Here is a 14,647-nt window from a genome sequence, read left to right as displayed (position 1 = left end):
ATTTTATCTTGGGGGAAAAAAACGAATAAAATAAATCTGACTAAAATTTTTTAAGACTGTAAATGGATAGTACTGATGCATCATCTTTTTCCATATTTAACACCAAGAATAGAAGAATCATGGGACATAAGTATAAATTCTTGCAGGGTACAATTGTAATTTAGAGCTGGGTTTATTACAAGTTCAGTCTTTTGTCTTTTCAGTAGTATTACTACTCCTAGTACTGTTACTAGACTGAGACACACCACCACACTGGAGATGGTGGAATGACGGTACTTAACTCAGAAAATGTAATCTACCATATCCCTTGATAGCAAAGGGTGTCGTTAAAAATCATCAATGATTGAACTTAAACTGATGGACTTATTTCACCAATCTTTTTTAAATCAAACTTACACTTACAAAGGTAACAAGAGAAACTAAACAGCTGGCAGTTATATAAACTCCAATTTACATCGGATAAAGCTCGTTACCTATCTGAGGTTATCTTAATAAATTCTCTAATGCCTACACCGGCATTCAAGTATAAAAAAAACCTGATATTGCCAGATGTTAGAAAAGCGAATATGTAAATTATAAGAACAAAACTATCTTCCATTAAATAAATTCATACTGTTTTTCTAGGTAGAAAAACAATCATAGTATTACTTTTTGGCTAAAGATAGAGTAAGAAAAAAGTTTCAAAGGGACTGTTAATAACATTTTATTCGGATAACCGAACATAACAGAAACTCGAAAATGTTATGAAAGTTGGCTTACTAAATTTAAAAAAGAGTTATTTAATAATTGAGCAACTACTAAAATTTAATTTATTCTATTGCACCTGGGAAACAATCTAAAGTAACCAAATAATTTTACGAGTTTGAATTGTTTTTGCTAATGTGAGTTATTTTCATTTTTTTGTTGACTTCAAAAAGCCGAATGGCCTTTATAAATAATTTTTCTTAACTTTGTAGGTTTATATTTCAAGTTTCCAATAAAATAAAGTAATCTAATGTCTTATATTAATAATGTTTGAAACTTATAATAAATGTGGAATTACAAATTAGTTTTCAATTTTGACATCAGCTTTTCTTTTGTCAACCGGAAGAGTGCTATGTATTATGAATGTGTTAACGATCAGGTGGAATGACTAAGGTTAAACGTTGAGCACGTTGCTCTTATTCGTTACACTAAAACGTAACTTAAAGAAATTTAATTTTAACAAGATTTATTACTTTTTAATTTACATTCGAAACATTTTACAATGCCTATCGATGTAAATGCTTTTTTAACAGCTCAACAAAATAGCAGCTCTCCTGAACTGAGTCAAGAGTGGGCAGTATTGGAAGAATATTACAATAAAAGGTAGGCCTAAACTGAACACGGTTTTTTTTTATGCATATAAAAATTAAACTAAGCTATGGTTACTGAAAATTTACTGAAAAGAAAATTCTGTAGACATATTGTTTTAGACATAATTGGATAATCGTTTTAACACCCGTTCAAGAGTATCAAAGCAAACAGCATTATTAAGCTGTAACACTAACAGCTCTCTCTTCAATGTTGATTCATATTTTCACTTATTGATATTATTGTTCAACTCCAAATAGGTGGTTTGGGTGATGTTTAAGGAATGAAAATAAACAAATTCACACACCATTGGATTACGCAGTCATAAGTTAGTAGATTTACACTGCAAGCTTAATTATATAGGTAGTAATTAATGAAAATCATTCCTGTAAATCAACATAACCTTCCAGTGGAATAGAGTCTAAAGATATAAGTGATTTTTCGTTTTACCTAGTAACATGATACTGTGTGTCATTTGGATCAAGGCAAGATAAAACATGGTCCCAGTGAAGTCCATCATTTAGGAACTTTTATACATATGTATTCATATAATTCATATGGATAAATGGAATGAAAATTGTTAATAATGAAGTATGAGCCTACCTATGAAAGAACATATTGGTTGTAGATTTAACAATGTGGATTACAGATCTGTATCTCTAAAAACCTCTGCTTGTTCTACATGATGTAATTGATACATTGTTCATAACATTTTATCATGGACTGTTGTAGAATGCATTCTTTCCCTGTAGCCATAGGCAGCAATATAAAATATAGCAAACTGTTGTAAGAACAATGTAGTCTTTATGTCCAGTGATACGACATAAAGCAAGCAGTTTTTAGGATAGTACGTAGGCTGTATACAATCCCCATTCTCCATTGTTTGACATGCTGTTGGATTGAATTGGAAAGACCTGCCTATGTATTAGTTTATGCAATATGTAATTCATTTATTTTATAGCCTTGTTTATACAAATTCAATGGCTAAAAAGAATTTTAAAAAGTATTAAAGTTTTGTTTGTATGTTTTCAAATAGTAAATGCTTCCCTATTCAGTGAAAATAGCTAGACAAAAGTAAAGCGTGAAGAAAGCTGTAATTTGACATATCACTGATCCTTAAATGCCTATTCTATTTGAGCTGACAAGCTGTGTGTAATGGGGTTTAGTTATCATGCTGTTTTTAAAGTAGATTTACAACTAGTGAGGTATAGTTGTTTTGAAATAAATTATGAAAATTTAGTGCATACTAGTACTGCAGATATTTGCACTTGTTTCTTGGTGTATAATAAATAGTATTTTGTTTATGGAAGATTTTTACATTTGTAACTGATATTTTGTATTCAAATATTTCCATAGTTTGGATCAATAATTCTTTTGAGACCCCTGTTCAAAATAAGGCACATAATGTGAATGATAAATAATTTGGTGTTGATAAAAATCATAATATAACTGTAGTATTTATTATTTATTGAAATAACACTTTTTTGGTGGTTTGTGGAAATTGTCACAAATTTCACTTGTACAACAATATGTTAACTGAAATTTTATGTACTCTCTCAAAAACTGGTTAGATTTTGTTGAAAGATCTTAAGTACCTTGTATGCAGATATTTTTACTAAAAATGCTATTTGTCTGTTGTAATTACTTGTATTAAAATTTTTAATAAATTTTGGATGTGAAATTTGAAAATTGTTTAATGCATAAAAGGATTTTTAATTTTAAAATCAAAATTACTTTGCATGTTGGATGGTCAACATGCAAAGAAAAAGACATGAGAACAACACTACATAATAAATATCAGATATATACTAAAGCCTTGTAATGTTTACTGATGAACTGCAAAAGTTTAAGATATACTTATTAATTTAAAAGTTGTAGATTAAATGCAATATCAAACACAAAATGGTTACAAGGTCAGTCCCAGGGACTGAGTCCATGCTGAAAGAGTTAAATTAGTGTATTATCTACCAGTTGATTTATAAACTGCAAGTTAATTATGTTCTTCAAGAAAATAGAATTTGTATGATATCATTCCGTTGAGATGTTCAGGAGTAATATCTTCTCATGTATATACATATATATTTGTTATTTCTTTACTAAAATTAGAAAATATATATATATATATATATATATGACTTCAATAACTGTATGTTTTATGGTTTTTAAAATATTATTAAATTATCAGATTTGTTGAGTAAATGGTTGTGCACATACAGCATCAACTCAGTCTATTTGTTTCATGTATATTAAGTTACTTTATACCATGGATATTCAGGTTTAACCAATACATTTTTCATTAGACAAGCATTGCATTTTCTACAGTACATTAAGCAGGGACACTAGATATATCCTATAACTAAAAGAAATACAGGGAAATGTAGCAGTGGTGAGTAAGATAATTGGTTTGTGTTTAACATCCCATCTGAAATTGAACAAGACTGAATTCACAAGAATGGGTAGGCTACAGAGGGATATCATGGTTTTTGGTATTCAAATTATAATTAAGAATGTATACCTTGATAAAGAGTTTAATCTGTTAAAGAAAAGTTAGCTGTTCATTATCAGGTAGATTATCAGACTTAGTCACTTTAGGTATCTTCATAAAACCTTTTTTGGCCATCTCTATTGAGAGAACTTGTTAAAAAAGAAAAATAGCTTCTTAGAGCTGAGGATTCAGCTCTTGTATGCCATGTGGCACTATCATGTTTGTGGAATGTATGTTGGAGTAAGGGTTTTACTGCCTTATAGCCTGAAAACTAGTGTGAATTTAGTCATTCTTGTGGGCAGTTCAAATTCTAGATATCTTGGTGAGTTTAAATCTTTATTCAGAATTTAAAAAAAATTAATATTAGAAAGCTTTGAGAATCAACCTGCCAAATGTGTCTCATTGACATTTATTAGCTTATTATCAGTTGAGTGATGCATTAGTTTTGTACTGTTTTTTAAGACAAAATTATGGTGTCAGTGCTAGTTTAATAAAAACAAATAAGATATTAAACTACATTAATAGTGAGAAACTGTTTATAAAATCAGTCTTGACTGTAAAGTAACTAGTTTCTCTATCATCTAATATTATCACAACTTTGTAAGTTTTGTCCCATTATTCTTTAGTCCATTATAGTTTTCTGATGAGAATATGATTGATGAGTCACAATCTGTTAATTTTAATTAAAATAAAGCTACAGTACTTTAACAGTGATGCATTTTATAAAAACCAGAATGTTGATTTTAAAAACCTTGTTAGTATGATAACACTATGTAACACAAATTTTGTTCCTAGAAAGTTTATTTCTTAATTGCATATGTTATAAAAGTACAGAAAATGGCCATTATTCCCTTCAAACTTTGCTTTTGTGACCTGGATAATGAAATTTAGAAATTAACTTATTTTCTATGGAAAAATGGGCATATTTGCACATTTTCAATTACTTAAGGTCTGAATAAAACAACATATGAATCAAGATTTACATGTATTTATACTAAAGTTATACAAAAACAAAAATGTCTAGAAGTGAATAGTTTTTTGAGATTTACGACTAATGTAAATCACTGTTTTTGTTATACGCTCCTTGGTAGCTGTGTTCAAAGTCCAGTATATCTTGGTGGAAACACTTGCCTTGCTCCTGAGTGTGCTTTCATGTTCTTGAATTTATCAAGATGAGCATCAAGGATATGGACATTCAGGGACATCCTGCAGCCCATTTTACCGTAGTTCTTCACCAAACCCTCAACCAGTTTTTCATAATTTTCAGCCTTGTGATTGCCCAAGAAGCCCCAAATCACTGCGATGAAGCTGTCCCAAGCTTATTTTTTCCTTCCTACTGAACTTGTTGGGGAATTTTGTGCACTCCAGGATCTGTTTTATTTGTGGTCCAACGAAGACACCAGCTTTGACCTTTGCCTCAGACAGCTTACGAAAGAAGTCTTGAAGGTACTTGAAAGCTGCGGACTACTTATCAAGAGCTGTGAAAAATTGTTTCATAAGATCCAATTTTATGTGCAGTGGTGGGAACAATACCTTCTGGAGGTCCACCAGATATTTAAATTTTCAAAGGTCTAAAATTCGTATAATATAAAATCTTACTATCCAAGCAAGCAGAAATTGTCCATCATACCTTCTAGAGTTTTTTTTGCCATGCTCGCAGGTAAAATGAGGGGCACAGGGTTTGTCTTGATCCTCGACTGGCATGCCTAAATATGTCTTGTAGGCTTCATACATTTTAGCAGGTGCTGTCACAGAGCATCTTTTCGCTCATGTCTTGATAAATTGCCCACATACATAGCAGAATGCATCCGAGGAATACTTGCAGCTTCTTGATGCCATCTCTGGTAAAATCAAGTAGGTCTATGTGTTCATTTAGGCAGCTAGAACTACACTGAAGTGGTGAGTGGTGAGCCCCTGTATATATATATATTACTATGGAAAGTTCTAGAAAATTCTACAAGGTTCTTGAAAATTCTCATAAGTTCTGCAACATTCTAGAAAGTTTTTGAAAATTTTTGTAAGTTCAAGAAAATTCCCTATCACCTACCTAGCACTGAATCTACCTGGAATATTCTGGAAATTGGGTAAATTTGAAAGTTTCTCTACCCAGGTCACAAAAGCAAAATTTCGAAGAGAAAAATAGAATAGGTCTTTTTCATTTACTTTAAGCATAAACAATTGGGAAATAACACTTTCTTTCCACGAACAAGAATAAGTAAAAATTTTGTTACATAGTGTAATTATTGTTGTGTATCACTACCAAATTTGTTTTAGTTAGTGTAATTGTTATACCCTTCTGTACTTTTCTACATTTATGCCATCATTTTACATGGGAATTACCAGTGATCACTCACTTACTTGGTGTAGTTCAACTTTCTCTTAACTGTAAATCCACTTTGAGACAAAACATTAGAGAATTCAATATGGAAATGTTTAGTACCTAAAATAAAGATGTTTATTTGAAGAAATATGTAAATAATGCATAACTGAATATCATTTCTATCTTTAATTGACAATGCAGAATAGATTTTCTAACTTGTTCAAATTATTTTGTTAACAGTTTTTACAGTTGACTGTTTCATATATAGCTGGATGATTTAATCTGTATATAATCAGTTACTTATTAGCAGCAATAACATTGAATACTACCATATAAAAGAACAAGTTTTTTAGAATTCAGGTTATTTTTATATGTATATCATTTTTTTAAACATCATTTTCTTAAAACTGACAATTTTGTAACATTCTGGTAGTTCTGTTATAATATTTTTTGTCTTTTAGAACTTATCCAAATTCATTACTTCATGTTATTTCAGGAATGAAGTGCTATGTTTGAATGTTATGAATTTTGTGCTATTTTATTTTCCTTTTTTCTTTCAGTTCAGCTAATTAGTGTGTGTGTGTGTAGACTTGGATGAGACCAAAGGCACTTAGTTCAGATAATACTATCAAGTGGTTTTTGGTATCATGCAATCATTAACATGAACTTGTTGCTCTGATAGTAAATAAATATTCACTGGTGCCCTGATTATCTGTACTTGTCCAGAGAAAGCAGAAAAACTGTAGACAATATCTTCAGAACATCTAAAGTGTTATCTAGAATTATCATAGCACAAGTATTTTGTGAAAATTTAGGGAAAAGAAAAACTGGATAATCAAGGTACTTGTGTAATCTCCATTTCCCAACAAAAACAGTAGTGAAGTTTGGTTAGACACAATTGGCTCCTAAAGTTTCGGGCTGGCTACCAGATTTGAAAATATTTGTTGAGGCTTATGTTAGTGAATTATAGAGTGAATTTAAAACTTTGCAGTGACCAGAAAGTTATTTTTTTTATCACATTTTTTGGCTTTCCTTCACATTGAAGTCAATGCAGGAGACGTCCAAACAATGTACATGTGGAACGGGTTTTAAAGTCAGTCATTAATGGCATTGATAAAGTTTTTTTATAATTGCATAAATATAAAACATTGATTTTAATTATTTATTTACTACTTTGTTTATCAGAAAGTTTCTGTGATTATTCTAATGTAACTGTTAGTTATTTCAATCTTTAGTTGTATAGTAGTTTTTCAAATTAAAGTATGCAACACCAATAATCAAAATTTGGTTGCAAGATAGGAGTATTTTCAGAAACCTTTGTGACAGATTGTTATATTTGTTCACAGTGACTTTTTTTCTCTAGGTTGTGGCATCAACTCACAGTGAAACTTTTAGAGTTTGTAAAATTACCACAGTTACAAAATGAAGACATCATGCTAAAGGTAAGAATGCATATTTGTGTATGGATGGCGTGCTACTTTCATGGTATCCATTAGTCAGGGAAATCAGGAGTCATCAGTGGATTTTATATTTTGCATTTCTGACCAAAGAGCTGTCTAGGAAATTCACTTTTGAACAATCAAAACTTGCATGTGCATGAAAATATTTTTGGTTTTTTGAGTGTTTGATAAACATACAGTTATATTAATTCAAATATTTCTGGAGTTTTTGATATAGATGAACTCAATGTGCAAGTTTCAATGCATGTACAAGTATATAAGTTCTGCTCTGGATCAGTAAATGAATTTGTTAAAACGTGGAACTGTTTAGTAGATATCAGAAATGAGTTTAGTGTGGAGTATGATGAGCTGGTAAATGTTTTATACATTTTAGTGCATTCACAAACATCATAAAATTTTGCTTTAGTGAAGATTTGACAAAAGAGAAGTGTACTTGCTAAAGAATGTCTGATTTTACACCAGTAATCATGTTCCTTCTGTGACTTAAAATTCATAATATAATGATTAAAAACATTAAAACCTTTAGTGTTTGTAATAACATTTTTTATATTTCACTTAAATGTGGTCAGTATGTACAGTCATAAACAGGTGAATGAACTGCTGTTTGTGTGTGTGCTTATAAAATATTAATATTTCTAAAATCATGTGATGAATCATATTGAAACAAGATGGCAGTTAAGCAAACAGTGACTTAACATACAGCCTGTTTTGTCTTTATTAAAAAATGTAGGAATAATGTTTTGCTCTTTTCATGTATTATTATAAATACATGGTCAGAGAATAACATTTTCGTTCTGTGAAAGATCAGTGATTCTTATTCTACCCAACATGTGAGAGGTTTGTTTTTTCACTGTAGTATTTTCAGAAGAAACAAATTCTAAAAATAAATAAACTAATTATTCCAGTAATGATACAGTTGTTAATGGCTAAATTCATGATGAAAACTAGATGCTTATTTCAACAGGTTATAATATGTTATTTTTTCAGTGAAAGGGGGAACACTCAACATTTTAATGCTGAAATGTAATAAAGTAAGCCTTGTATATATATATTCTATTTTATGTAAAGTAAGGATAGGAATATACAATAAGCTACTGTAAGGAATACGTTGGTATTAACAGTCTACAAGCAGAGACAGCATACCAACTCAAGGCAAAAAATTAAAAGTGGTTTACTAGCAGAAAGACTGGGTTCTGTTGTTCAGCCAATGGTCAGTAAGGACCTCTGGTATAGTTATTTCAAGATTATAATTCTGGCATAGTTAAACAATAGTCAAAATTATTATAAAAAACTGACAGCAAGTACAACATTGAAAGAGAAAAGCACATTATAATTTTTGAATGATAATCATTTTCAAGTAACCTGTTGTGCTTCAGTCACTCAATGGGATTTTCCGAGTGTGAAATGGCAAGTAAAAGCAGCACGATTAAGCAGTTTTCAGTTGTCATTATATCTCTATTTCTCATTGTATATTAAGAAATGTAATTATTGTCACAAAGATAAAATTTTAATAATGTATTAAAAACTTTATATTGAAAATGTAATTCTTCCAGAAAACCCATGTCACTTGGCTAGTTATGTCCACACAATATTTACAAACAATTCATTGGTTGGATCACATTAACAGTAAATTAAACTGCAAGTTTTTTTTTAAATAGTTTCACAAACAAAACTTTTTCCTGGTGTTAAAATCAAGCTGTATTAAATATGCCAAAGTAGGTCAAGTTTCTGAAAAATACTTCTATGTTCAATTATACATTTTGTTCAGAGAGCAAATAGTCATGAAGTTGCTAATATACATGTTGTATAAAAGTTGAGCAATAGTGAATGTTAAGAATTGGAAGTTATTGATCATGGAACAATTTTTTTCTGAAATGGCAAGCCTTACCAACACCACCATTTCTTAATACGTTAGTTGACTACTTTGAATTGTACATTTTATTAAAAGTTAAAAGATGAAACATCTGGAATTGAAGTATGCTGGCAAATATGTATTATCCAGACATATTAGTACAGTTTCAAAAGATATTATTATGTTTAGTGTTTTCTAATCTCAGTATTAAAATCACACAAATGTGTCTGTTGTATTATAATGTTGAGTTGTAGTTTGAAGTTAGTCTGCACTTGTGAACAAATGTGATATTATACTTTTATATTCAGAAGAGCACTTATAAATGTCTGTGTTTAGGTATTTTTTAATTAGTTATACTGTTGAAAGTTCAGTTAAAAACCAAACTGAAATTTTTGTATGTGAAGGTTTAATTGTGTGAATAATGAATTACTGACATAATTTGTCTTTTTTTACACTTTCAGCTCTATATGAATTTTATAGTTGATTTTGAAAACAAGTAAGTATATATTATTTAAGTTAGTTTTTAAAGAAAACGTGTAGGTAAAGTATAAGTACAAGAAATCTTAACCTTCAGTCAAAATTATAGATAAAGTTAAGACTACTCGATTTAATGAAGATGTGTACCTGCAGCTTGAAATGTCTAAAAACTTCAAAGGTAAATGTTATCTACAGAAGTCTTCAATCAAGTTCGGTCAAAATAATCAATTTCCATGAATATTGAAACATTAGAACTATCAAAAATAATATAAAATGAAATGTGAATATTTTTTCTTATGTTTACAAAAATTTATATTTTATCACTACATAAAATATTTGATAAAAATATGTCATGTGGATCCTTTATTATATCAAACAAGTTTTATTTTTTCAAAACTTAATGTATTTAGTGTTCTTTTCCATTCATTTGACTATGTGTGTAGGTTATTCTGTAACAAACTTGTGCATTAAAATAATTCTTGCATATGATGTTTGTTATTTTAAACAATGGAAAAATTTTCTTTGCTTTTTTATATTACATAAGCTATTAAACTGCATGCCATTTCACACATGATGAATGAAACAAGTGAACAGGACTAACTTGATAATAAGAAAACTGTAGTATTATGACACTTGTTGATTATTCTGTAATCATACACAAATGACTGATGTAATGCAAGCCTATGAATTTATTCATATTCATCAAATTCTGTTGCATCATTAAAGTTTAAAATTCAAAATGTTCATTTTAAGAAATTTAATCTAGTGTTTGTAGTATTCATTCTAACACAGCAGAAAAAAGTTCTTTGTATATTCTGTATGTTTTTCACAGAAGGTAAAGCATTTAGTGTACAGGTATGTAGGGGTTGGAAATTATGTGAACACATTGAAAATAGCAGGGAATGAATTAATCATTTATTTTATTTAATAATTCAACAATTTTTTTGACAACTGTGAACAACAGTCATCATTTCGAAACTTTAAATAGCTTTATGACCAATCTCATAATATAATGTGAAATGACGTAATCATGCATAGTGAGTACTTGCTTTAAATGTAAGAAAATGCAAAGACAGAAGTGAATAAAAAGGTAAACAGGCATTTGTAAGCATTATAAATATTACATTTCAAAAGATAATACAAAGTAAAGTCATATGCACAAGAAACTTAAATTAACTTCAAGTGACACTGAAATGCTTTTGGTAAACTTTTATTACAGATACAGGATTATATCTACTAAGAAAAATTAGACTTGATGCATGGTCTAGTTGGCACATTTTCTATAAATTTGCTAAGTTTAGTTTGAAATTGTGACATTGTACTGTTATGAAGTTGTGAAATCTGCAACAACTGTCTTGTTAAAAATTACATTTTCCTATAATATGTAGTTCAAAGATTGTAAGTTAAAGATCTGTAATAAATGTGCTTTATTGGCTTTTCTGTTTCAGGATAAATCTGTTATCATTGGTAGAAATCATCTATATTATAGCAAAACAAATCAAAGGTGAGTTGTAATATATTGTCCTTTATTCTGAGGGCTTTACTGCTGATAAGTAATTAATAAGGTATTGTGAATATTAATGAAATTTGAATATTACTATGACAAATTTTTTTACTTTTATTTGGATGGTGACTGTAAACTACTACTGTTCAAAACTCCTCTTAGAAGATTGCAGTATGTATTGTTGATGCTAACATATAACGTATTATTTCTGCATGTTGAAACATTTATCACTTTGCTGTTGAATAAGAATAAAATAGTTGAAACTATAATAGTGACCAATTAACAAAGGCACATGGATACATAAAATCTTTTGATTGGTATCAGTGCTTAAAATAATTCTTTACATGAGGCACGATAAAGTAACAAAATAAGCCACTTTCAATACATGATTGTTAAAAAAAAAACATGAGGCATGGGTGTGTGTGTGTACATACACATGCACTGCTTTCTGCCATCCTTATTATATTTCTTATTTATATGATTGTCAGAGTAATTTTTGTATATCTTAAGATGAAAAAAAAAATAGTTTTATATCCCAGTTAAGGAAGTGTCTTAATGTTTTTAATCATCCAGTAGAAAGTATATTTTTTTCTTTTAGATCATGAAAAATGTGTGGACTTTGTCACAAAAATCAAGGAAAAGGTACATATTTCTATATTAAAGTGACAGTAATGCTTAAGTGCTGAATTATTTCAATAAATATAATATTGATTATAGATAATACTGTTCATGACATAACTCTGTCAGCATTGGTAGGTTTTGTAGAATTCTGTTTGAATATGAGACTATTATAATTAGAAGAATGAAAATATTCATTCATTCAGCACCTCTCATTAATTAAGTCTGTATATCCATGCAATTCTTTACTTCTTTTTTGTAAGCTAACACAGATTAGAATGATATACATGTTCTTGTGGTATGATTGCAGTAATAAAAAAGAAAACAATCCAACATATTAACCTCATAAGTATCTCATCTCATTAAAAAGAAAACTCTCATGTTCTTTAGTAAATTTTGTAGGCAGATATTTTATGCTTCTAAATACATAGTATGCCTGTTATTAAGATCAAAATCTAGGAGATGTTTCAACATTAGGGTGCTTGGAAACTGTTGAAAACAAATAAGTGCTAAATCTTTTTGAACAGATCTAATGTTTTCTGGACAGCCCCATTCAGAATAACATAGAGTAACCTTCATGTAACAGTACAAGAACCATTGTAAAATTATACACAAAACTTTGTTAATCAACTATATTTTGTATGATTGGAATTGAATTGAATTTGTATGGTACAAAAGAAATATATTGTTCTGTTTAATTGTAGGTTTTCCTCTCATACACGTGTTGCTGATTTCAGTATGTTTGAGGGTCTTGTATTATTAATGATGTTTAATTTATTACATTCTTATTGCACATACTAATTTTAAAGCTGCTTCCATTAGTGACAGAACAAGGCATTAGCAGGCGAAAAAATTGCTTGTGGCTTCAAGCAGGTCAAAGAGTTTTCAATTCATTTTTTTTTTATTTCATCAGAATTTTGACATTTTAATATTATGGTCATTTGAAAAACATTTCAGTATAAACGAGCCAAGAAACACCTTACTCAGTACCAGTGCATGTTTAAAAACTGCAGTAGCAAATTATTTTTTTCAGTTAGGCACCCATGCAGTGTATGTTTGCTTGCTAATTGATTGCCATGTGCAGTACACACACATTGTGTTGGAATTGAGAAAAATATTGGTGCAGTGGTGTTGGTTTTTAAGTAGAAATGACTCTTTAATAAGTATATTAGTATGTTTTTGTTGGTGTATTTTTGTTTTGTGGAAATTAATAATTTTTAGGAGTTGAGTGAGAGAATCCAAAAATATTTCTGCTTGGGGTCTTCCACTGGGCAAGAACCACTCTTAACTTTCATTCCAAATGTTGATGATTAGTCATGAAAAAAAAGTATCAGTGATTCAAGTGTTGTTTTTTTTTAATGAGGGTTGTTCATATAAAAATTTTATTATTACTTGTAGGTAATAGCAAGTTTGACATATTTGTGTTTGTTATTACCTTCTACTCAGGTTAAGGCTAGAAGTGAGGCTGTTATTCTGTGTAATATAATCATAGGACATTTGAAGCTGACCAAGAGAGAGATGGATGGAGTGAAGGTGAGACAACATTTGTGAATTATATATCTTGGAGTATATAATGATTATGCAATATAAAAGAATAATGAAAATTTGAATATTTTAGAGAAAAGTTAAAAGATTACATAACTAACAAAACTAAAAATCAGCCATGAATGCTGCCTTACAGACTGTTACAGACAGATCTTGTATTTGTGCACTTGTACCAGAAACAAACAAACAAATAATTTTATATATAGCTAGAACATCCATCAGACTAATTTATGATTTAAAAATGTTATTAAGCATTGTTTAGTATCATTTTTTATTTCGTTCTTTCAGTAGGCTTTTGACCTCAAACATATATATGAAAAATGAATAAAAATGTGATACATAAATTTTTAGAAAATTTTGGAAGAAACTGAAGAATTGATTGATTCCCTGGGAGGAATAACAAGTGTTCATGGTCGATATTATCAGCTCTGTAGTGACTACAATCAAGTAATTGGGAACCATGCTCAGTATTACAGGGAGGCCTTACGATATCTTGGATGTACAGAATTGACTGATATATCAGGTGTGATAAAGGTTTATTAAAGCAGTTAAATAATTTTGTAAATATTTATGACTTTGGGTGTTGTTTTTGTATTATATGGAAAAAAATAATGAAAGCCATTAGTTTTCCCTCTGACTTCAGAAAGCCCATTGTATAGTTTTTGCACTTACCAACTAACACACAAATCTTTGTACACTACTTCTTGTATCATTAGTTGTTGAAGAAACCTTAAAATGTACAGTCAAACTGGCTGACTCAAAAATGAACTGTAATCTCAAGTAACTTGTTTAGTACTGCCTAACTTGCATTTTATATCATATACATTATTTTTAAAACTATCAATAAAATTTTAGTCATTAAGATGTTTCCTTTGCATTTGATGTCAAAACTCCCTTCATCTAACATTACTATAAGTGTCTGCATTTAAATAAAAAGTTTTAACAAGCAACAAAAGGTCTAAATTCTCCAAAAGCTCCAAAATGTCATTAGTAGTGTTCTCATATTTCTCTTATTTTGTTAAAAACAGTTATTCATGCAATCAAAGTAACAAGC

At 29.5% G+C, this 14,647-nt stretch overlaps 2 protein-coding genes across 5 annotated transcripts in view; one reads left to right on the top strand and one right to left on the bottom strand.

Annotated features, from left to right (window-relative positions):
• The window catches only part of LOC143246370 (uncharacterized), a 34,514-nt gene extending 33,959 nt beyond the window's left edge, over window positions 1-555 (bottom strand). For 2 of the 4 annotated variants that reach the window (XM_076492953.1, XM_076492971.1), the window contains exon 1: window positions 403-555. The gene's annotated coding sequence lies outside the window, so the exon portion shown is untranslated. Of the gene's footprint in view, window positions 1-396 lie in introns of all 4 variants that reach the window. The other 2 variants (XM_076492954.1, XM_076492961.1) reach the window with 2 other exon arrangements.
• Window positions 556-1,093: 538 nt separating this feature from the next.
• The window catches only part of Rpn9 (regulatory particle non-ATPase 9), a 30,070-nt gene continuing 16,516 nt past the window's right edge, over window positions 1,094-14,647 (top strand). Inside the window, exons 1-7 of the mRNA XM_076492947.1 lie at window positions 1,094-1,347; window positions 7,501-7,579; window positions 9,911-9,945; window positions 11,375-11,430; window positions 12,029-12,072; window positions 13,495-13,581; window positions 13,945-14,116. Coding sequence (XP_076349062.1) covers window positions 1,247-1,347; window positions 7,501-7,579; window positions 9,911-9,945; window positions 11,375-11,430; window positions 12,029-12,072; window positions 13,495-13,581; window positions 13,945-14,116 — 574 coding nt within the window. The 5' untranslated portion in view covers window positions 1,094-1,246. The remainder of the gene's footprint in view (window positions 1,348-7,500; window positions 7,580-9,910; window positions 9,946-11,374; window positions 11,431-12,028; window positions 12,073-13,494; window positions 13,582-13,944; window positions 14,117-14,647) is intronic.

Source organism: Tachypleus tridentatus, chromosome 1, assembly GCF_004210375.1.
Source record: "Tachypleus tridentatus isolate NWPU-2018 chromosome 1, ASM421037v1, whole genome shotgun sequence".
NCBI classification, from domain to species: domain Eukaryota; kingdom Metazoa; phylum Arthropoda; class Merostomata; order Xiphosura; family Limulidae; genus Tachypleus; species Tachypleus tridentatus.
Note: the sequence above shows the minus strand (reverse complement) of the source record. Positions and strands in the feature narration are given on the sequence as shown.